Raw genomic sequence first — 22,368 nt, 5'->3', positions numbered from 1 at the left:
GTCTTGGTGACAACAGCCACTAGGTGTCAGGGCAGTGCTGGAGGCAGGAGCTAGTTTATGGCGTGGACAACAAAGGAAGAAGTGAGGAAGTAGAGACTGGGAGTGTAAAGTCTTTCCAAAAACCTGACTGTGGAGGGGAAGATAGGATAATGCGGGGAAGGGGAGGCTGGTGAAGGACCTCTTAGTGAAAAGAGATTTGTTGCTGTTTCTGAGATGGGAAAGAGAAACAAGTTGCAATGCAGATGGGGAGGATGGAGGAGTTGAAAGTGTAGGAGAGATGGGTCACTATCAGATGCGACGTCTGTGAAGGAGAGACTTCAGTTGTCCCACGGAAGGTTTGGAAAAGAGAGGGCGACTGTTGAGTTGATCCAAGCTTAGGTGTTGCCAGGCGGGCGCCACGATAGTAGAGAGGTTAGGATAGTGTCAAGGGTGTTTGTGGCAAAGGAGTGGCTCTGGGAACGTAAGGAAGAAAGGGAGACCGACCGGCAGGAAGCACTGGTGAGGCAGGACCTTGGAGGACGGGAGGTTGCAGACCCAACGGTGCCTAAAATAGTTTCAGGGAAAATGCTTCGTTCCCGAACCGGATCGCCGTATTCCCTGGATCCCCTGATCCGCTGGTCTCTAGGTCCTGGATGCTCCAACAGAACTTGGCATAGGGTAAGCGCAAATACTGTTACCCACATTAACAGTTTTTACATCTCTGGAGACTTCATTTCCCTTGATGCCTTGCAGCCTCCCTGACTACAACTCCCATCATGCCTGGCAGCTGCTGGGGCCGCGATTCTACACGTCCCCTACCCGCCTCACCAGTCCCGGCATTCCTCGTTGTTTTCCTAACTCACCAGCACGACTAGTGCTTGAGAACAGCCAATTGGGTCGCGGAGTGCGCGCCGAGTCAGAGGGGCGGGAGGGGCATGGCCTTGCCCCGCCCCGCCCCTGCTCCGTGGCTGGTTTCTCTCCGCTGGCGCCTCGCGCGTGACCTGGAGATATGGGCAGCGCCTGGGGTAGCCCTGGCTGGGTGCGGCTCGCGCTCTGCCTAGCGGGCTTAGTGCTCTCGCTCTACGCGCTGCACGTGAAGGCGGCGCGCGCCCGGGACCGGGATTACCGCGCGTTCTGCGACATTGGCACCGCCATCAGCTGTTCGCGCGTCTTCTCCTCCAGGTGGGCGCGGGAGTAGGAGGCGCGGGGCTCAGGGGCAGGGCGGCCAAGTTGCCTGATTGGTTATTCTGGAATCTGGGATCGGGGTGCCCGGGGAAGGGACACGGGGCTGGACTGCTCGCGGAGTCGCTGCACGAGGGCTGAGCTACCCAGAGATACTGGTGTTCGAGATAGGAGTGCGAGGCAGGGGATCAGACAGTGCTGGTGACTGGGATTATTTCGGGGACTCGCATGTGGATTGGATGCCAAGGAATAACGGTGACCGGGAAAGGCGGGGAGGCGGGATGGCGGCAGGGACTGATGATGGTGGTCTCAAGGACAGCGCTCGGCGGAGCCGGGGGGTGTTGGCAATGGCTGTGCCCGAGAACTAGGTGGCCCAGTCTGGCTGTGCGTGAGGGCCAGGCCTTAGCAGAATGACGCAATACAGAGGAGGCGAGTGAGTGGCCAGGGAGCTGTAGATTCTGGGGTCCAGGGCAAAGATAATCTGCCCTCGACTCCCAGTCTCTGATTCAAAACCGAGTGACACGTTATACCAGCCTTGCCATGTTAAGAATTACCTAAGGGCCGGGCGCGGTGGCTCACGCCTGTAATCCCAGCACTTTGGGAGGCTGAGGCGGGTGGATGGATCACTTGAGGTTAGAAGTTCGAGACTAGCCTGGCCAACATGGTGAAACCCCATCTCTACTAAAAATACAAAAATTAGCTGGGCGCTGTGGCGGGCGCCTGTAATCCCAGCTACTCAGGAGGCTGAGGCAGGAGAATCGCTTGAACCCGGGAGACAGAAGTTGCAGTGAGCCGAGATCATGCCATTGCACTCCAGCCTGGGCGAACAAGTGAGACTCTGCCTCAAAAAAAAAAGAAAAAGAAAAGAAAAGAAAAAGAATTACTTAAGATCTAGGATGAAAAGCAGGACCTACGGAGTAGCCACGTCCAGACCTGGTCTGAGGAGAGGGGAGGACAGGGTCAGTGACATGGAATCCTGAGGAGGCCAAAGGTTCCCGGTGCCTGGAGGTCATCGACCCCTGGACTAGGATGGAAGCGGGGGGGAAAGGAGGATAGCCCAGGTGGCTTCTTGGAAATCACCTTTCTAGGGCAGGATCCAAGCCACTAAGTTGACATTCCTAACCTGGTTCCACCCCACTCCACCCCTCTGCCAGGTGGGGGAGGGGCTTCGGGCTGGTGGAGCATGTGCTGGGACAGGACAGCATCCTCAATCAATCCAACAGCATATTCGGTTGCATCTTCTACACACTACAGCTGTTATTAGGTGAGTGGCTCTGCCCCCTCCCTGCAGGCCCCACCCCTCATCCCCCTTGGTCAGCTCAGCCCCACTCCCTGCAATCTTGGTGACCCACACAGCAGACGGCCAGCTAGCTGCTCATCACGGAGGATCCTGGGGGTGGGGAGGTAACTAACAGGAGTCTTTCAATTGGTTTAAGTACCGTTAGAGGTTGAAGGGCTCATAAAGACATCCTAGGTCCCCAGGTTTTTTGTTTGTTGTTTTAAGACAGGGTCTGGCAGTTGCCCAGGCTACAGTGCAATGGCATGATTTCAGCTCACGGCAACCTCTGCCTCCCGGCCCAAGTGATCCTCCCACTTCAGCCTTCCAAGTAACTGGAACCACAGGCATGTACCACCATGCCCAGCTGATTTTTGTATGTTTTTTTTGGTAGAGATGGTGTCTCGCATTGTTGCCCGGGCTGGTCTCAATCTGCCCACCTCAGCCTCCCAAAGTGCTGGGATTACAGGCGTGAGCTATCATACCCCGCCAGCACCCCAGTTTTGTGGAAAAGATGCCAAAATTAGGTTTTTTTTGAGACAGTCTCGCTCTGTCCCCAGGCTAGAGTGCAATGGTGATATCTCTGCTCACTGCAACCTCTGCCTCCCAGGTTCAAGCAATTCTCCCTGCCTCAGCCTCCTGAGTAGCTGGGATTACAAGTACCCACCACCACACTGGCTAATTTTTGTATTTTTAGTAGAAACGGGGTTTCGCCATGTTAGTCAGGCTGGTCTCGAACTCCTGACCTCAGGTAATCTGCCCGCCTTGGCCTCCCAGAGTGCTGGGATTACAGGCATAAGCCACTATGCCTGGCTGCCCAAAATTACTTTTTGAGGAGAATCTGAGCATAAGCTATCTTTTATCTCATTTAAGCCTCAGCAGGAAAATTCGTTTCTGGTCCCGGGGATTATTGAACAGATAGGGAAACCAAGGGTATGGGGGACAATGATGCCCCAGGCCCTGCTGATGCCATATGCTAGAGATGAGACTACCCATAACCACCCTTCTCAGAAGGCCCCCATGCTCCCTTTGAGTCACCCTTCCCAGTTCTAGAGAAGGCATCACTAATGCCTTCTCTGGAAGGGAGAAGAGGGAGGCCCAGCACCGCGGTTCCCGGCAGACACATGGTTCAGACTTGGCTGATTTATTTAAGAAATTTTATTGCTCAGAACTTTCCCTCCCTGGGCAATGGCAAGAACTTTGGAGACCAGCCCCTGGGAGGGGACCTGTCAAAGACTCTGTGTGTGTGTGTGTGTGTGTGTGTGTGTGTGTGTGTTGGAGTCTTGCTCTGTTGCCCAGGCTGGAATGCAGTGGTGCCATCTCGGCTCACTGCAACCTCTGCCTACCAGGTTCAAGCGATTCTCCTGCCTTAGCCTCCCGAGTAGCTGGGACTACAGATGCGCCACCGTGCCAACTTTTGTATTTTTAGTAGAGACGGGGTTTCACTATGTTGGCCAGGAAGGTCTCAATCTCTTGAACTCATGATCCACTACCTTAGACTCCCAAAGTGCTAGGATTACAGGCATGAGCCACCGTGCCCGGCCTCTTTTTTTTCTTTTTTTTTTTTAAGAGATCATCTTGCTCTGTTGCCCAAGCTGGAGTGCAGTGGCACAATCACAGCTCGCTGTAACCTGGAACTCCTGGCTCAAGCGGTTCTCCCGAGTAGCTGGGACTACAGGCACATGCCACCACATCCAGCTTTTTTTTTTTTTTTTTTTTTTTTTTGAGACAGTCTTGCTGCTCTGTCACCAGGCTGGAGTGCAGTGTCACAATCTCAGCTCACTGCAACCTCCGCCTCCTGGTTCAAATTATTCTTCCGCCTCAGCTGGGACTACAAGCACGCACCACCACGCCTGGCTAATTTTTGTATTTTTTAGTAGGGACGGGGTTTCACCATGTTGGTCAGGATGGTCTTGACCTCTTGACCTCGTAATCCGCACACTTTGGCCTCCCAAAGTGCTGGGATTACAGGGGTGAGCCACCGCGCCCAGCCCACTTAGCTAATTTTTAATTTTTTTTTTTTTTGAGATGAAGTCTTGCTCTTGTTGCCCAGGCTGGAGTACAATGGCATGATCTCAGCTCACTGCAACCTCCACCTCCCAGGTTCAAGAGATTATCTTGCCTCAGCCTCCCCAGTAGCTGGAATTACAGGTGCCCACCACCATGCCTGGCTAATTTTTGTATTTTTAGTAGAAACGGTGTTTCATCATGTTGGCCAGGCTGGTCTCGAACTAATGACCTCAGGTGATCCATCCGCCTCCACCTCCCAAAGTGCTGGGATTACAGGCATGAGCCACTGTGCCCAGCTGAATTTTTAAATTTTTGATAGAGATTGGGTCTTTCTATGTTGCCAGTCCCTGAAGCTCACACCGGCTCCTCTTCTGCCTTGCAGGTTGCCTGCGGACGCGCTGGGCCTCTGTCCTGCTGCTCCTGAGCTCCCTGGTCTCTCTTGCTGGTTCTGTCTACCTGGCCTGGATCCTGTTCTTCGTGCTCTATGACTTCTGCATCGTTTGCATCACCACCTATGCCATCAACATGGGCCTGATGTGGCTTAGTTTCCAGAAGGTCCAAGAACCCCAGGGCAAGGCTAAGAGGCACTAAGCCCTCACCCTGAACCAGGCTGGCCTCATCTGCTTTGACTTGGCATGTGAGCCTTGCCCATGGGGGCATATCTGGTTCCCTAGAATGCTCCTAGGTCCCTATATGCAGGGTCCCTACATTCGGGGCCTTCTAGAGTCCTCCCTCCCTCTCCCATACCCACACATGACAATGGACCAAATTGCCACATGCTCTTTTTTCCACCCAGTGCCTCTGACTTTGTCCCCAAGGGCTGGTCTCCAAAGCTCTTGCCATTGCCCAGGGAGGGAAGGTTCTGAGCAATAAAGTTTCTTAGATAAATCAGCCAAGTCTGAACCATGTATCTGCCAGGGACTGTGGTGCTGGGCCTTTTCTGGAGCTGGGAAGGGTGAGTCAGAAGGAGAGTGGAGGGCCTGCTGGGAAGGGTGGTTATGGGTAGTCTCATCTCCAGTGTGTGAAGTCAGCAAGGCCTGGGCGCCGTCAGCCCCCACCCCCAGGAAACAGGCTGGCAGCTTGTTTCTGCTGCCCACAGGAGCCAGGCCTCCTCTCCTGGGAAGGCTGAGCACACACCTGCAAGGGTAGGCTGCCTTTCTGGTTCTGTGAATGCTTGCTGGGAAGTTCTTCCTTGAGTTTAACCTTAACCCCACCAGCTGCCTTATCGACCATCGCAAGCTAGTCCTGGTAGCCCCAGAAGGCCAGAGCCAGGTTGTGAAGGTTTTTGTTTTGCCTAATATGCCCTGAGCACTTACCTACATGCCGAGTACTGTTTAAGAACTTGTGTTGGCTGCGTGCAGTGGCTCACACCTGAAATCCCTGTACTTTGGGAGGCCAAGGCAGGAGGATCACTTGAGGCCAGGAGTTCCAGACCAGCCTGGGCAAAACAGTGAGACCCCTGTCTCTACAAAACAAAAATAAAAGTAGCCGGGCATGGTGGTATGCACCTGTAGTCCCAACTATTCGAGAAGCTGGCAAAATCACTTGAGCCCAGAAGGTTGAGGCTGCTGTAAGCCATGATCACTGCACTCTAGCCTGAGCAGCAAAGCAAGAACATCTCCAAAAAAAAACAATTTGTGTTAACATGTTAAACTCATTTAATCTTTACAGTGATTTATGAGGTGAGTACTATTATTATCCCTATCTTGATGAGGAAACTCAGGTACAGAGAGGCTAAGTTGTTTGCCTGAGATCACATAGCAGGAGGCTCTCAGGATTTGAATCCAACTGGTCCATCTGGCTCCAGCATCTATATGCTAAACCCTACCCACAGCTGCCTTTGTCTTGGGGTCAGGGTCCTGGACCAGTCTGGGCCAGCCTGAGTTAGGAGTGGGAAGAGGAGGCACACGCCCGAGTGTTCTTCCCGCCTGACCGAGTCCTCCAGTGCCCGTGAGGAAGGTGGGCACTGCTGTCACCCTGTTTCCCGGTAAGGCAGCAGGCCCAGGGAGGTACTGGGATTTGCCAAAGGCTCACAGCCAGCAAGCGGCTGTGGGCGCTGGCCCCTCAACACCCAGCCTTGCACACACTGTCTCTGAGTAGACCTGGGAGGGGCATGTGAAACCCACCTGCCCCGGCTGGGAGAGAAGCAGGGGAGTAGACATGGAAATCGGGGACCGGGAGGAGCTGCCCATGTGCCCTCCTCACTTCCAGGATGGTGCTTTCATGCTGGGAGCGAGCTCACCCTGTGCCAGGCTATCATCAAGGTGTTTTCCATTCAACAACTGAGTTTCTCTCTCCCAGGCTACTTAAGTAGTAAGGAAACAGATTTAAACCCAGACAGTCTGGCTCCATAGCTGAGGCCCAGAGAGGGGTGGTTAACGAGCCCAGGGTCGCACAGCCATAGCCCCAGAGCTAGGAACTGCTGGCTAGGACAAGTAGATAGCTGACTCCTAGCCAACTGGGGGGTGGAGCAGAGGTGGAGCCAGGGAGACCGAGGTGGCCTCTGAGAGCAGAGCACAGGCGGCAGAGTGGCCCAGGGCAACATGAAGTGGAGCTGGGGCCCAGCGCTGCTCATCGTGGGTGCCATGGTCCTCATGGAGGGTGAGCTACATGTGTGGGGGCTCAGGGGCCACCTCTGCCCCAGCAGCCCCTGCTCCTTGGTGGGGGGACCTGTGGGCGACAGTCTGTCGGTGGGGATGGAACTCTGTGGAACTCTATGGGGCAGGGTATGTGGCCACCTGTGTCTACATAGGTGAGGTTTTCTCGGGCCGGCTACAGTTTGCAACAACAGGACCTGTGGTCTTATGTGTGTGGTGCTGCCTGTGTGTGTCCTGTGCCCATCTCTGCCTTGACTTCCACAATGACCTCAGGCAAACTCTGGGCGCCTCTGGCCTGTTTCCCTTTCTTTTCATCCATCCTCTGGGCAGCCTGGCTCAGCTGTCTCACAGGGGTGCCTATGTGCCTGTATGCCTGTGAGGGGTGGCAGGCAGTGGCCCTCTCTCCGGTGGGTTCTCAGGCAGTTTCTGGGAAGGTGGGGAAGACTGAGTCTCTAGAGCAGGGATGAGGTAAGTCTCCATTTCTTGGGGCCCTCCCGCCTTGGAAATGACGCAGGCCTCTAATCCTTCCTCTTAGGCCTCTGCTGCTGAGCGGACAATTAAGCTAATGCTCTCCACACACAGAGGCCACCTCCCTGACTCAGTGGTGGGGGCAGGAGTTGGGGGTTCTGAAGCCTGGAGGAGGTCTGGCCTACTCCCAGGTTGAACCCCAAGCCCTGGAGTGCTGAGCACAGCTGAAGGAGAATTAATTACTGAGTGTGCACGCTGAATAGGTTCCAATAAAAGCTGTCTTGACCTCATATAAATATTTTCATTCTGGGAGGGGCTGGTGAGGTAATCACAGTCACAGGCAAGGACCCTGGGCCCGCCCCCCAGCCAATCCCCTCTCCTCCCCAAAGCTAGGCAGGCCTGGCGTCCCTGCGTCTCACCTGTGTCTCTCTCTTTCCAGGTCTTCAAGCTGCTCAGCATGGTAAGGTCTGGGGACGCGAGGCCTGGGCCTTACTTGGGTCTGGGTTGGACCTGGGGTGAGGTCAGGACAGGGATCTGCCGTCAGTGTGACCCATCGCTCTCCACAGCCTGTGGACAGCGTGGCCCCGGCCCCCCCGAGCCTCAGGAGGGCAACACATTTCCTGGCGAGTGGCCCTGGCAGGCCAGTGTGAGGAGGCAGGGAGTTCACATCTGCAGCGGCTCCCTGGTGGCAGATACCTGGGTCCTCACTGCTGCCCACTGCTTTGAAAAGTAAGTCATGGCTGGGGCCAGGCAGGATCTCTGGCTCTGGGGAGTGGACGATTTGTCCCAAGCCCCACAAGGCTAGTCCCTGCCTCCAGAGTAATAATAAAATACTATTTACTGAGACTCTGCCATGTACTGGGTACATATTGTTAATCGTAAAAACCACCTTTCATGGTAGAACCTTTACAAATGAGAAAACTGAGGTTGCAAGGGAAGGATGTAAGCTTAAAGTCACAGACTGTGGCCGGGCACAGTGGCTTACACCTGTAATCCTAGCACTTTGGGAGGCCAAGAAAGGAGGATCACTTGAGCCCAAGAGTTCAAGACTAGCCTGGGCAACATAATGAGACCCTGTCTCTATAAAAAATATAAAATTAGCCAGGCATGGTGGTGCACACCTGTAGTCCCAGCTACTCATGAGGCTGAGGTGGGAGGATCACTTGAGCCTGGGAGGTCAAGGCTTCCCGTGAGCCATGGTCATGCCACTGCACTGCAGCCTGGGCAACAGGATGAGATCCCACCTCAAAAAGAGAAAGCGATGAACTGCTCTCTGCTATCATCCACCTACCTGTGGGATGTCCCGTGGTGTCAGTGCCTCTTCTTGCACTCAGCAGCCTGGACCTTGTCTTTCCCCTTCCAGGGCGGCAGCAACAGAACTGAACTCCTGGTCGGTAGTCCTGGGTTCTCTGCAGCGTGAGGGACTCAGCCCCAGGGCCGAAGAGGTGGGGGTGGCTGCCCTGCAGTTGCCCAGGGCCTATAACCACTACAGCCAGGGTTCAGACCTGGCCCTGCTGCGGCTTGCCCGCCCCACAACCCACACACCCCTCTGCCTGCCCCAGCCTTCCCATCGCTTCCCCTTTGGAGCCTCCTGCTGGGCCACTGGCTGGGATCAGGACACCAGTGATGGTAAGTGCTGGACCAGAGTGAAACTCAGAGAGGCACTCTGCTTGCCCAAGGTCAGTCTTGGCTCCCAACTGTTCTGACTTCAGTCTCCCAGACTCCAGCCCTAGCCCTGTCTCTTTCACCAGCTCCTGGGACCCTACGGAACCTGCGCCTGCGTCTCATCAGCCGCCCCACATGTAACTGTATCTATAACCAGCTGCACCAGCGGCACCTGTCCAACCCAGCCCGGCCTGGGATGCTGTGTGGGGGCCCCCAGCCTGGGGTGCAGGGGCCCTGTCAGGTTTGATGGGGAGGAGAGGAACAGAAGGGGAGGGGCCTGGGCTCTGGACTCACAGGGCTAGGGGAAAGGGCTGCAGTCAAGAGGGTGTCTGCCACAGTTGGCTCAGGCATCTGTCCTTGGCTCTGTTGCCTGGCTCCAGGGAGATTCTGGGGGCCCTGTGCTGTGCCTCGAGCCCGATGGACACTGGGTTCAGGCTGGCATCATCAGCTTTGCATCAAGATGTGCCCAGGAGGACGCTCCCGTGCTGTTGACCAACATGGCTGCTCACAGTTCCTGGCTGCAGGCTCAAGCTCAGGGGGTGGCCTTCCTGCCCCAGAACCCAGAGACCCCGGAGATAAGTGATGAGGACAGCTGTGTAGGTACGAGCGGGGCATGTTGGGAGTGGGTAGAAGCCACTGTGAAGCAAACCTCAGTTAGGACTAAAGAACCAGCACAGGCATCCACATCACCGAGCCTGATTAGGGGCTTCTAAGACCTCTTTCATCCCCCGGGATGGAACAGCCCCATTAGGGCTGAGAGGCACAGGCGCTTTGGAACTCTACAGGTTTGGAGTTCAGGTGAGAAGAGGAATCTCTGAGACCTTACTGGGGTTTTTGGGGGAGTGGCAAGCTTCCAGCAGGGACCCAGCAAGCCTGCACAGGATAGGGCTTCCAGTCAGAATTCCGGCATTAAGTGACTGGCATGCAAATTGAATGCAAAATAATTCCTGGGATGGATATTATGTCTTAAGAGATACACTAATGAGCCAGGAATATGGGAGCCAGGCCCAGCCTGGAGGGTACAGACAGGTGGGGCAGGGGAGTGTGACAAGTAGGGGCATTCTGACGAGGCCGGGACGGGGTCCCATCAGACCGGCAGGGCTAAAAGCTCAGGCCCTGGCTTGTGAATCCCAAGTCTGCCACTTGCTCGTAGTTAAAGAGGGAGGAAGTCGCTTAACCTCTCTGGAACTTTGGTTACCTTCAGTAATGAGGTGAACAAAATTCAGCTTCAAAGGATATTGTGAGGATTTGACAGGAAGTGGGACGCACTTAGCAAGAAGTCAGATGAGGCACTCATCTGTTTCAGCCTGCGGATCCTTGAGGACAGCAGGTCCCCAGGCAGGAGTACCCTCCCCATGGCCCTGGGATGCCAGGCTGATGCACCAGGGGCAGCTGGCCTGTGGCGGAGCCCTGGTGTCGGAGGAGGTGGTGCTGACTGCTGCCCACTGCTTCATCGGGTGCGTCCTGGGTCCCTCTCTGGTATGCCCCCTGCCCCTGCTGGCAGCCCTGTTACCCAGTGCCATCCACGCTGCCTCTACACAGGCGCCAGGCCCCAGAGGAATGGAGTGTAGGGCTGGGGACCGGACCAGAGGAATGGGGCCTGAAGCAGCTCACCCTGCACGGGGCCTACACCCATCCTGAGGGGGGCCATGATGTGGCCCTCCTGCTGCTGGCCCAGCCTGTGACACTGGGTGCCAGCCTGCGGCCTCTCTGCCTGCCCTATGCCGACCACCACCTGCCTGATGGGGAGCGTGGCTGGGTCCTGGGACGGGCCCGCCCAGAAGCAGGTAGGTGAGTGCAGGACCAGGGCCACTGTCCATTCCGCCTGCAGGCTGGGGCAGACAGCTTTCCCTTGCTCCACAGACATCAGCTACCCCCAGACAGTGCCCGTAACCCTCCTGGGGCCTAGGGCCTGCAGCCGGCTGCATGCAGCTCCTGGGGGAGATGGCAGCCCCATTCTGCCGGGGATGGTGTGTACCAGTGCTGTGGGTGAGCTGCCCAGCTGTGAGGTGAGCCCAGGCCCCAACGCCTTGCCCAATAGGCCTCTGGCATCCCACCACCCCTATTCTCAAGAAGAGACTTTCCAGGCTTGGCCTCTGGCCCTGCCTCCCACATGTAACTAGGCCTTTTTGCCAATTAGCCCCCAAATAGCCAGAGCCTCCCTAGCCCCCCTCTGCCGTCCTGCACAGCTGCCTATAATTAGTCATCCAGTGTCACCTGACCTGACAGGGCCTGTCTGGGGCACCACTGGTGCATGAGGTGAGGGGCACATGGTTCCTGGCCGGGCTGCACAGCTTCGGAGATGCTTGCCAAGGCCCCGCCAGGCCAGCAGTCTTCACTGCGCTCCCTGCCTACGAGGACTGGGTCAGCAGTTTGGACTGGCAGGTCTACTTCGCCGAGGAGCCAGAGCCCAAGACTGAGACTGGAAGCTGCCCGGCCAACATGAGTATGTGGCCCTGGGGCCTCCTGCCAAACCCCGTCTCTCCAGAACCCTTCTCTCTCCAGCAAGGGGGCGTGCCATTCTGACCCACTCTAGCTGCCCTGGGTGGGTGGAGCAACAGGCAGACCCATTTGATTCACTCCGGTTCTTTGTCATCATGTGACTTGGAGCAGGCCACTCAACCGCTTTAGCCTCAGTATTCTCATCTGTCATGGCGGCCAAGACAGACCCTGTTCCTTTGAGGAACGGGGAGCAAGGGAGCAAAGCCATGAGGATGAGGACAACCCCACCCTCCTTCCTTCCCCACAGGCCAACCAGCCAGCTGCTGACAAGGGACCTGGCCGTTCTGAGGATGAGAGAGCATAGGGAGGGAACTGGCATCACTGCCTCTGCCCTCCCTACCCCGCCATGTATGATTCCAGGCACAGGGCAGGCCCAGAAGCCCAGCAGCTGTGAGAAAGAACGTGCCTGGGACCACAGGTGCCAACTCCCCACCCTGCAGGACAGGGGTGTCTGTGGACACTCCCGTGCCCAGCTCTGCTCTGAGGCAGGCTTCCCAGCTTTCCTCCTCCTTCACCCTCTCAGATACAATCACGCCAGTCACGTGTTTTGAAAATTTCTTTTTTTCCGGGGGCAGCAATTTTCCTTTTTTTAAACTTAAATAAATTGTTACAAAATAGACTTTAGAAAATAAGTTACAAATTGTAGCAAAAGGCTCCCTTCCACAGGCAACTTTCCCACCTGTGGGGCTCTGCATCAGCCTCTCCCTTGTGTTGCAATCTGGCTGGTGAGGGTGGCCCGGCATCTCAGCAGAGGCTGGCACTGGGAAGAGCACGGTGACAAGGCTGAGGGAAGGAGGTCCTTCAAGGACAGGGATGCAAGGAACACCCCACCCCTCCTTGAGAAAGAAGCCAGATCTAGGTCCTCTTCGAAAGGGGAGAGGAGAAGAGATGGGGATGCCCAAACTACTCCTGAGAAAACGTGGAGATCAAGCCCCTCCCTGCACGTGCCCCCTCCCCCAGATTCTGATCTTTGGAGACTTGAAGTTCAGAGGGAGAAGCTGAGGTCTGCAGGCCACTGGGGTGAAGGGTCCAGGAGTGGGGCGGCGGGGTTGGGTGGAGGGGGCAATGACAAGTCCCCTCTACCCGTCGCTGGTGCCACTGGGGCTCCTGGGGAGAGAGAAAGGAGGTCACCGACTGAGGGGCAGACCCCACACAGCAAATACCCGTCTCCCAGCCCTGCAGGCCATTCCCCCACCCCTGGCCCCAGAGGCCCAGATAAGAACAGGGATTCTAGGCCTCCTAATTATTTTCCTAGCCCTGGTGAACTGGCTTCTCGCTCATATCCCTTGAGGTCATGAGAAATCTTCTATCCTTAAAGCCACTCCTTCAGCTCTCAGGTGACTCCCACCCACCCTCCACTATGACAAGGGCCCACCATCTCAGGGCCACCCACCCTCGGGGACCACTAGATGGAACGGGTTCGCCTCTACTAGAGGAGGGAGAGGGCCGCCCCACTCCCCAGCAGCCACAGCCTGCAGCATTGCTGGGTGGAGGTGATTCCCCACGGAGATGCTCTCTGATCAGGGATGTGACATGGGCTAATGACTGTTGTTGCTGCAGCTGGGCCTGAACTTCAAGGAAACAATTATCTGTGACTCAGTCCTCCAGTTAAAGGCGTGCAGAGGGTGTCGGGGTGCACAGGTGGAAAAGGTGGTTTGGTTGGATCCTGAAAAGACGTTGGCAGCAGAGGGAAAAGGGGCTGAATAAAGGTTAGAGAAGCAATGGAACAACACTGACAGGGAAGGACCAGAGGTCTAGTTTCCAAGAAGAGAGGAGCAGCAAAGACAAGGCACAGAGAAAGAGGAACAGGGAGTAGGGTGCCAACCAGTGACCCAGTTTCCATGGCCAAGTCAGCAGGGGAGCCATGAAGCCCGTGCCCCATCCCTCGTTCCCTGGCACCCGGCCTGCTCTAGGAAAGAACGGAACCTAGACCAAACCAATGGCTTCCTCTTTTTCTCTGGAAATCATTACTGGCTGACTCAGGAGGGTTTCCAGATGCAGCAGCCAGGGGGTACCCAGTGACCTTCCCCCAAACACAAAGACCATTCCTCTCTGGCTACAGTGTAATGGTGGAGCCCAGCAGCAGCCTTGGCCCAACCATGCCCCCATGCACTGCCAACCCACCCTGCTATTTGTTACACCTGACCTGGGGGTGCTCAGTTCAGCATATTCTCAAACTAGTTCACTCACCCCATAGCCAAGCCCCCATCCACCTTTTAGAATCCCCGGGACTCCTTCCTCTCACTCCTTGCTCCCCCATCTGCTTTGGGGCTGGATTTCACCCTCCACCATGTGCCCACCTCCTCCTGGGACCCTTCAGTCCTCCACCCAAGCCCTTCATGCCCCCGTACCAGAGCCGGCCACTGTCCACTCCTCCTGGTGCTGCTGCTGGTGCTGCATGAAGCTGATTCGACGGCGGAAGTGGCGGGGACAATGGGGGCAGGTAAAAGGCCCCTCCCGGGGTGCGTGGACCCGCCCATGGCCCTCCAGCCGGGCAGCTGTCCGGAAGGCCTTGCCACAGATGCTGCAGCAGTGGCGCTTGGGGTCCGTGTGGGTCCTGCTGTGGTTCTTAAGAGACAGCAGGTTGGGGAGAAGTTTGGGGCAAAGGGAGCAGGGGTATAGCCCTGTGGTGTGGGCCTTCTGGTGGTTCAGCAGGCTGCCAGCATGGCGGTAGGAGCGCCCACACTGGGCACAGCGGAAGGGCCGCTCCTTGTCCTCAGCTGCCGTGGACGTCACTGCTTGTCCTCCCCTGGCTCTCTCTGCACTCTCTCCTGGGTCTCTGGGGGTTTCTGATGGGGGCTCCCGGGCTTTCCCTTGACCAGGGAGGCCCACCTCGTCCTCCCAAGTCCCTGCTTTGGGATCGTTGGCTTCCTCCATTTGGGCTGGCACCTGGCTGTGGCCCCGGGCATGAGCCTGCAGGTGGCTGGCCAGTTCGTGGTAGGATTCAAAGGCCTTGCCACAGTCAGGGCAGGCAGAGGTCTGGGCATCTATGTGGTTGTGACTGTGGCTCTTAGTGGCCACAGGATTCAAGAACTCCTTGGAGCAGAGTAGGCAATAGTGTCGGTCTGTCTTGTGGGTGTTGTGGTTCAAGAGGCCGCCAGACTGGCAGTAAGTCTTGCCACACTGGCTGCAAGAGAAGGAGTGGCTCCCTGGCTGTAGCTGAGAGCTGTTGTTCCAGCTATCCATGTGACTCAGACTAGGTCCATTGAGCTGGCGGTCACCATGGCAAGGACTCCTGGGAACACTGTTCTCTGGCTCCTCTGGCCTGGTCAACAACTGTGGAACCCAGCCTCCACTGTGATTCCCCAGTCCCCCACCTCCTGGCCACCCACCTGCCTTCTCTGTGCCCCAGGACAGTGACTCTGGGGCTTCTGAGCCTGCTGCCCTGAGGGGGCTCTGACTGCACTCCCCTGGTCTTGGGACTCCATCCTCCAGCTGGGGTACTAGCTCAGTACCACCCAATCGGGCCTCTAGTCCTGGGTCACCAGTCAGGCTCACCTCACTGCCCACTGTGCCAACTGGGCCTCCCTGGCCATTAGCTGGCTCCCCTTCCGTCTCCTTCTCATGCTCCCGCAAGTGCCGCTCCAAAGATCCCCGGCCAGGGAAGCCGCGGCCACAGAGGGCGCAACGCACAGCTGAGCGCCTGGACCGTCCCATCCGCCGCCGCCGATTCTCTGAGTGCAGCCTCTGATGGTCCTTCAGAGCCATGCGGTTGGAGTAGGTCTTGGGGCAGGTGGGGCAGCTGTACTGGCCTGTCTCGTGGCTGCGCCGGTGGTTCAGGAGGCTGCCAGCGTGGCGATAGGTCCGCCCGCACTGCCCACAGCGGAAGGGCCGATCTTCCCGAGTCGGCTTTCGGGTGCCACCACCCCCACGCCGCTCCATGTGAACCCGATGGTGGCTGGCCAGCTGTTTCCGCAAGCGGAAGGCCTTCCCACACTCACTGCAGCGGAAACGTCGGGGATCTGCATGGATACGCCGGTGGTTCTTGAGGGACATGAGGTTTGAGAAGCCCTTAGAACAGGCCTGACAGCCGAAGTGGCCAGTCTGGTGGCTCTGCCGGTGGTTGATGAGGCTGCCAGCATGCTTGTAGGAACGGCCACACACCTCACAGCTGAAGGGCCGCTCAGAGCTGGCCTCAGTCTGACAGCCCTTCTCGGCAGTCTCCAGCCTGGGCTCTATCTGCTCCCCCTTTACAGTGGTCTCCTCCCACACCTCTTCTTTCACCCTCGCCACTTCCTCCAGGGGCTCCACTTTAAGTTCTTCCTGGAGCTTCTCGACTTCTGCCTGCCCCAGCCCCTCCTCTGCCATGTGCTGGGGCTCAGTGCCACCTCCCGCCTCTGGAATGGGCCCAACCTGGGGCTCACTGCTGCCTCCTGCCTCTGGGATGGACCCAACCTGGGGCTCAGAGCCTTTGCAGCGAGGGTGGTTCCGCAGATGATTACGGTAGGCAGCCAGGTTGGGGTAGCAGCGGGAGCAGACAGGGCAGAGAAAGTCTCCGGTCTGGTGGATCTTGCGGTGGTTCACCAGGCTGCCCCCATGCCGATAGGTCTTGCCACACTGGTTGCAGCGAAAGGGGCGGGGCTGAACCTCCAGCAAATTTTCCCCACTCTGCATGCAAAGGCTGTCTCCCAAGGGGGTGCCTGCTCCCTCTTCAGACTTGGCATCTCCACCCTCTCCAGAGACAGAAGTCACCATGTCCTCCAAGACACTATCCACAACCATCTCTGTGGCACCACCTGCCGCTCCCAAGGGGCTAGGAGCCTTGTCTACTGTAGTCCCAGAACTCTGACTTTGGTGGTGGCGCTCCAGGCTCCCCAGGTCATCGTAGGTCTGACCGCAGCAGCCACAGATGTGCCCATACCCTGCACCGTCCAGCGCTTCCACCTCCCGCTGCAGCTGATTCAGCAGCTCTGCTTCCGAGAGCTGCAGTGGCGGGCTGCGGGCAGGGGCTGCCTCTGCTGCTCCTTCCTCTTCTCCCTCCTCCTCTGAGCCCTCAGTCATGCCGGAGGAGCTATGGGCCTGGCGCCGGTGAAGCCTGTAGCCAGCACGCCCAGGGAAGATCATGCCACAGAGGCAGCAGAGGAAAGGCTGTGCTGAGGTCGCCTCCCCAGGCCCGTGGTTCTGAAAATGGCTGCGGAGGGCAGGCAGAGAGTCAAACTCCTTCGGGCAGAGGGAGCACTGATAGATGCCGGGTGGGTGGCAGGGCCTGTGGCTCAGCAGGCCAGTGGCATGGGGGAAAGAATGCCCACAGTCAGAGCATGTGTGAGCAGCCTCAGCCTCCCAGCCAGTGACAGCATCGGCAGAGTGGGAAGAGGAGTTGGGCTGGCCAGTGGCTGGCTTCTGGTCTTCATCTACCCCAGTGAGGCCATCGCAGAAGTGAGTCCCACCACCTTCCTCACCTCCTGGGATGTCCAAGTTGTCAAGGAAACTGGCATCCTTCCTTTCCAGCCCTTCCCCAGTGCCTCTGCTCTCTTTATCACCCTGGAAATGGGTCTCATCCCTCTCAAGCCCACATTTGTCCCCTTCAGATTCAGCCAGCAAACAATCCCCATCACTTTCCAGGTTGCCTTCAGCCCCATGAGAACTTTCCCCTGAAGGGTCTTGGGGAGAGTCCAGGCCTTCATTGTCTTCCAGCTCCTGGGTCCAGCTCCCCGCTGCCGGGAGTTTGGCTTCTCTTCCACCACTGGCACCACCAGCCCGCTTCCGATGCCGCCTGCTCCGCCGCCGACTATGGCGGCGCAAGTGGTTCTTCATGGCTGCCATGGTGTGGAAGTGCTTGGCACAGGCCCCGCAACTGAAGTCCCCTGTCTGGTGAGTCTGCCTGTGGTTGATAAGGCTGCCCGAGTGGCGATAGCTCTTTCCACAGTCTCGGCAGGCAAAGGCCCGAGGAGGCGACACCGTGGTCTCTGTCCTGCTATTTTCCTTTTCCCCTACCCCATGAGTCAGGCCATGACGTTCAAGGCTCTCAGGGTCTTCAAAGAGCAGCCCACAGACATTACAGATCTGTGCTGCTGTCCTGACTGCTGCTGGGGTGATATCCGTGGCCTCCTCTTCATGTTTGCACACGTCCCCCTGATCTGTGTGTGGAGCTGCCTCTGCCTCCACTGGGTCAGGTGGGAGTTCCACCTTGAGGTGGCTGGGGGCACCCTCGGCCCCAGGGTCTGCACTTCGGCGAGCAGCCTTGCAATGTACTCGCACATGGTTGCGCAGGGCCATGAGATTGGGGTACTTGCGGGGACAGAGAGAACACTGGTACTCCCCAGTCCGATGGCTGTGGCGATGGTTCACCAGGCTCCCCCGGTGGCGGTAAGCACGACCACACTCACTGCACTTATAGGGCCGATGGTCCAGGGTGGTGGTGGGGTCCTCTTCCTCTTTGTGGGTGGCCTCGGCCAGCAGATGGGGAGCTGGCGGCACTGATGGCTGCCCATTTTCCCCAACTCCCTGCCGGGGCCTGTGATGAGCCCGCACGTGGTTTTTGAGGGCAGCCGCATTGAACAGCTGCTTAGAACAGAGTGAGCAGGGGTAGACACCTGTCTGGTGGCTCTTTCGATGGTTGATGAGGCTCCCAGCATGGCGGTAAGTACGGCCACAGTCCCCACAGCGGAAAGGCCGGTATTCCTCCAGGCCACTGTCCTCCAGCTCCCCAGAGGTGCTGAGCTCTGTAGAGCCATTCAGCATCTGTGCACTGGGCAGCTGGTCCTGGCTGCTCTCGTCTGTGTGCCCATTGGTGGTGGGCATCCCTTTCTCCTCCCAGGGCGGCTCCTGCCTTTCACCCTCATGGGACTGCTGGTGTTCCAGCAGCTCACGGGGGAGCCGGAAGGCACGGGGGCAGTGGGGACAGTGGTAAGGCCGATACTGGGCATGGAGTCTAGAGTGGTTCTTCAGAGCCATGAGGTTAGAGAACTCCTTGAAGCAGATGGCACATGGGTAGACGCCCAGCGTGTGGCTCTGGCGGTGGTTGGTGAGGCTCCCAGCGTGCTTGTAGGTCTTGCCACACTGACTACATTTGTACCGCCGCTCCTCCTCGACAGGAGGGGACTGGCTAGGCTCCTGGCCCCCTGTGAAGTTCACTACTGATTCAGCCAGATACTGTTCCAAGTTGCTAAGGAGGCTGCTGGCTGGGGTGGGGAGGGGAGGGGCCATGGCAGAGTTGGTGGAGGGCCCCCAGCCGTCTGTACCATCCTCAGGACCTGGCTGGCCTGCCCAGCCTTCTCTTTGTCTGGTGGGTAGATCTTCCCAAGTACCTGAAGCTGCCCTGGGGTCAGGTACAGATTCACAGTCAGGTGTCTCTTCGGTATGTTTTGTCTGGTTTTCCCAGCCTTCACCAGAGCCAAGCCTTTGGCCCCAGGTGTCAGTGGACACCGTCTCACGCTGGAGGCGTGGAGTGGCTTCCTTGGGGCGTGGGGGCCTGTGCCTGCGGCGACCCTCAGGAGCATGAGTCCTCATGTGGCTCTTGAGAGCCATGGGATTGGTGAAGTCCTTGCCACAGGTGGTACAGGGGAAAAGGCCAGTCTCATGGGTCCGACGATGGTTGACCAGGCTCCCAGGGTGACGGTAGCCCCGCCCACACTGCTGACAGCGGTAGGGCCGAGGGATGCTGTCAGCCTCCTCACAGTCCTGGTTGGGAGATGGATGGAGCAGTTCTCGGTGCCGTGACAGCTCTGCAAGGCTGGGAAAGTGGCGCTGACAGTCGGAACAGCTGAGTGAAGGGGGTGCGTCCTCCATAGGGCAATGTGGCAGCAACCTGGAGGTTCAGAAGGAGCAGACAGGTAGCAGCACCTTCCTCTGGTAGAGGGGCTGAGGCCTAGGAAGAGGGGGCAGTAGTCAAAAGGAGGGCCTGAATTAACTTTGTTTCTTGGTTCTACGAGCAACAAGTTTACCTGAGGTCACCAAGAGGTTCCCCAAGCATCCATGCCCAGGAACTTGCTTTCTACTAGATCCCATCTGCAGGCACCCTCATTTAAGGCCTCCCCGTGCACAAGCTCCTTAAATATAGGAGCTCCCCTAGGCTTAAGTTATCCCTACAGGTATAGCGAAGGAAATTAAAGTGGAGAGGGATGCAACCTACTTCTGATCACAGACCTATTATCACATTCTTCAGACCAGACTCAAAAGGCATTACTTGTCCTTTAACCCTCGGCTCCCTACAATCCTTAGACAAAAATTTTGTGACATCTTAAAAGAACACCAGAACCTTTTCTAAGCCTTTCAATAACAGAAGTCCAAACCTTCCTCCTTCAAATCTCAGCTAAACAAGAGTAGCCGAGAAGCGCTGAAAAATCAGCTTCTTTCCTCCAGTTAACAGCTGTGGACCTGTGAGGAGAGGTTAGAGGCCTCCTTCAGAGAAAAGGCTGGCTTGTTCGCCCACTTCCCTGAGTCCTTTCGGTGTCACTAGGTCTCTTTTCCAAAAGGCTCTTAGCTGGGCCAGGCGCAGTGGCCACGCCTGTAATCCCAGCACTTTGGGAGGCCGACACAGGCAGATCACCTGAGGTCAGGAGTTCGAGACCAGCCTGCCCAACATGCTGAAACCCTGTCCCTACGAAAAATACAAAAATTACCCAGGCATGGTAGCGGGAGCCTGTAATCCTAGCTACTCGGGATGAGGCTGGAGAATTGCTTGAACCTGGGAGGCAGACGTTGCAGTGAGCTGAGATCATGCCACTGCACTCCAGCCTGGGTGACAAAGCAAGACCCCATCTCAAAAAAGAAAAACAAAAAAAAAAAACCCCAAGACTCTCTTAGCTACTTCCTTTATCTACTTCCCTTGAACCCAAACTATCTTCCATCTTGGGAATAACGTCAATATGAGGTTGGAATGTCACTTCATCGCCTCCCTTTTCTCTCCCATGCCTCTTGATCTTACCCTCACCAATCTTTCTTATTTTTATCTTCTGCCTCCTCTGTCAATACTGACGACAGCAACTCATGCAGAGTATTATAGTACCATGTGCCAGGCACTGTGCTAAGTATATTCATTGTGTTACTCAATCCTCAAAACACACTGCAATGTCTGCTATCCTAGTTCACATAAGCGCAAATCCACTAACTGAGGCCGTCTTCATCCCAAAGCCCTTGCTCTCTTATGCCTCGTACGTCCTCTTGTCCTTCTCTAACTCTGACTCTTCTTCCCGTGGGACCCCAATACAACTGTCTCCGACCCTAAACCCCTTCACTTAACCTGCCTCCCGAATTCTCACCTCACAAAGCCCCTTTGCTCAAAAGTCCCCTCCCCTAGTCAACCACCAATGAAGTCCTCTGACCTCACTCATCTCCTCTGCCAATTTCCTCTCAGGACGCCTACCTCGCACCGGCGGCCCCCGCTCCTTCCCGCCGCGGGCGCGTCCGTTGGGGACCGCGAACGGGAGCGCGCCTGCGCACTGGGACCCTTACCCTAACTGCAGCCGCGCGCCCCAAGGGGTGGCTGTCGGGGGCTGGGTGGGGGGCTCTCGCGCTCCCACACACGCACACTCAGCCAGGGCTGCCGGGAGGCGGGAAGGGAGGGAAAGAGGGAAAGGAGAAGGGGGGAAGAGGAAGGAGGTAGAGAAAAGAGGGCGCAGCTGACACAAGCCAGGAGTCTACCCCCAGCTCTGCGGACACTTCCTATTGTTACTAGGAAACAGGAAGTGTCCTTAGGTGCAAAAGCTTCCCCGCGAAACTTCCGCTTCGGGAGCCCTACTGTCCCGCCTCCAAGCCGCCGTTTTACGCAGACACATTTCCGGAGCTATGTTCTAGCTCTGCACGGCTGACTCCGCCCACGTAGGTCACAGAGCGGTGTCTTTGCGCGCTACGTTAGCCACACTTCCGGCAAGAGCTCCTAGAATCGTTCCGGTGCATATTGAATAGGCGCAGAAGAGGAAGAAAAAGATTCTGCAGCCCTGGCCACAGTACTTTGGTGACACTTTTGTGGGGCTCCCTGGAAGACCTTTCCCAAGGCAGATGGGGAAAGCTTCATGAAATCCACTCCTTGCTATTAAAGGAAATATTCTGGAATATAAGTGGACTTATGTTCTGCAGAGCTTGAGCGTGGCCTTTTGGTCTTCCCACCTTCTGGTTCTTGAAGACATTGCGAGTGACCTGGCCCCAGACTAGTACCAGGCCGGCGTATACCGTCAGCCTATCCGGCGTCCCCTTGCCTCAGCACCCACGGAGATCTCTTGCAAGATGCTTCTCCGCCGCCATAGACTGGAGGTTCCAGAGGAACTTTCCCTTCCTTCCTAGCTGGGGACGGTCCCTCACTTCCGCTCGCTGGGCCACCGGCCCCGCCTCCTCACCCCCCGCTGGGTCCTAGCGCCGGCCCCTCTTTGGCAGGGTCCGGGCTCCGTCGGTGCGAGGAGCCTGCGCCGTCGCCACGGAGGCAGCCCAAGTCTCATCAGGTAGGAAACGCCGGCGGAAAGCCGCGACGGTCCGGGGCAGCTCCCGCGCGGCAGAGATCCGAGCTGGTCTCAGTTTCCCTGCGGGCGCCGAGAGCGGGCTGGGTTGGCCCGGCACTAGCAGCGCGGGCGGGGCGGGCGGTGAGCGGCCCAGGACGCTCTGCGGGCCCAGTAGGTCCTAGAACCCGCCGGCTGTCTCCGCAGTTCGGGGAAGCGGACGCCCTGGCTTGGCCCGTGCGGCTGCCGGCCAGGCGTGGTGCGAGCCCGAGGGTCCTAGAGCCCGCCATGTTGTGGGCTTTTGTTCCGGCAGCGCGGG

At 57.3% G+C, this 22,368-nt stretch overlaps 3 protein-coding genes across 7 annotated transcripts; 2 read left to right on the top strand and 1 right to left on the bottom strand.

The window, feature by feature from the left end:
* The first annotated feature begins 925 nt into the window (after positions 1-925).
* Positions 926-5,338, top strand: VKORC1 (vitamin K epoxide reductase complex subunit 1). 2 transcript variants are annotated; one of them, XM_012469976.2, is made up of 3 exons: positions 926-1,161; positions 2,316-2,425; positions 4,830-5,338. In XM_012469976.2, the coding sequence occupies exons 1-3, from the start codon at positions 989-991 to the stop codon at positions 5,036-5,038; spliced, it is 492 nt and encodes a 163-aa protein (XP_012325399.1). In that variant the 5' UTR covers positions 926-988; the 3' UTR covers positions 5,039-5,338. The 2 variants fall into 2 exon arrangements, with proteins under 2 accessions (XP_012325399.1, XP_012325400.1); XM_012469977.3 differs by lacking the exon at positions 2,316-2,425 and having other exon boundaries at positions 987-1,161; positions 4,830-5,024.
* An 89-nt stretch (positions 5,339-5,427) lies between these two features.
* PRSS53 (serine protease 53) lies at positions 5,428-11,917 on the top strand. Its single transcript, XM_012469978.2, has 10 exons — positions 5,428-7,048; positions 7,952-7,972; positions 8,079-8,241; positions 8,876-9,141; positions 9,264-9,418; positions 9,558-9,777; positions 10,484-10,634; positions 10,720-10,964; positions 11,041-11,186; positions 11,407-11,917. The coding sequence occupies exons 1-10, from the start codon at positions 6,991-6,993 to the stop codon at positions 11,701-11,703; spliced, it is 1,722 nt and encodes a 573-aa protein (XP_012325401.1). The 5' UTR covers positions 5,428-6,990; the 3' UTR covers positions 11,704-11,917.
* ZNF646 (zinc finger protein 646) lies at positions 11,545-21,939 on the bottom strand. 4 transcript variants are annotated; one of them, XM_012469974.2, is made up of 3 exons: positions 21,727-21,939; positions 14,031-19,486; positions 11,545-12,786 (listed from the first exon to the last, which is right to left on the bottom strand). In XM_012469974.2, exons 2-3 carry the CDS (start codon positions 19,405-19,407, stop codon positions 12,665-12,667), a joined length of 5,499 nt encoding a protein of 1,832 aa, XP_012325397.1. In that variant the 5' UTR covers positions 19,408-19,486; positions 21,727-21,939; the 3' UTR covers positions 11,545-12,664. The 4 variants fall into 4 exon arrangements, with proteins under 4 accessions (XP_012325397.1, XP_012325396.1, XP_012325395.1 ...); XM_012469973.3 differs by lacking the exon at positions 21,727-21,939 and adding an exon at positions 20,984-21,019; XM_012469972.3 differs by lacking the exon at positions 21,727-21,939 and adding an exon at positions 20,943-21,003.
* Positions 21,940-22,368: the final 429 nt, after the last annotated feature.

The sequence above is a fragment of the Aotus nancymaae genome, unplaced genomic scaffold (genome assembly GCF_030222135.1).
Source record: "Aotus nancymaae isolate 86718 unplaced genomic scaffold, 86718_ANA_hifiasm-v0.15.2.pri h1tg000049l, whole genome shotgun sequence".
NCBI classification, from domain to species: Eukaryota; Metazoa; Chordata; class Mammalia; order Primates; family Aotidae; genus Aotus; species Aotus nancymaae.
This window is presented reverse-complemented; position numbering and strand designations above follow the sequence as displayed.

Excerpts from the sequence above, each read along its gene's own strand:
- ZNF646 (XM_012469974.2), bottom strand. The coding sequence starts at position 19,407 with ATGGAGGACGCACCCCCTTCACTCAGCTGTTCCGACTGTCAGCGCCAC. Across the intron at positions 12,787-14,030 it reads GTGGACAGTGGCCGGCTCTG|GAGCCCCAGTGGCACCAGCG; the intron begins GTACGGGGGCAT and ends CTCTCTCCCCAG.
- VKORC1 (XM_012469976.2), top strand. The coding sequence starts at position 989 with ATGGGCAGCGCCTGGGGTAGCCCTGGCTGGGTGCGGCTCGCGCTCTGC. Across the intron at positions 1,162-2,315 it reads TCGCGCGTCTTCTCCTCCAG|GTGGGGGAGGGGCTTCGGGC; the intron begins GTGGGCGCGGGA and ends CCCCTCTGCCAG. Across the intron at positions 2,426-4,829 it reads CACACTACAGCTGTTATTAG|GTTGCCTGCGGACGCGCTGG; the intron begins GTGAGTGGCTCT and ends TCTGCCTTGCAG.
- PRSS53 (XM_012469978.2), top strand. The coding sequence starts at position 6,991 with ATGAAGTGGAGCTGGGGCCCAGCGCTGCTCATCGTGGGTGCCATGGTC. Across the intron at positions 7,973-8,078 it reads TCTTCAAGCTGCTCAGCATG|CCTGTGGACAGCGTGGCCCC; the intron begins GTAAGGTCTGGG and ends CGCTCTCCACAG. Across the intron at positions 10,635-10,719 it reads GCTGCCCACTGCTTCATCGG|GCGCCAGGCCCCAGAGGAAT; the intron begins GTGCGTCCTGGG and ends GCCTCTACACAG.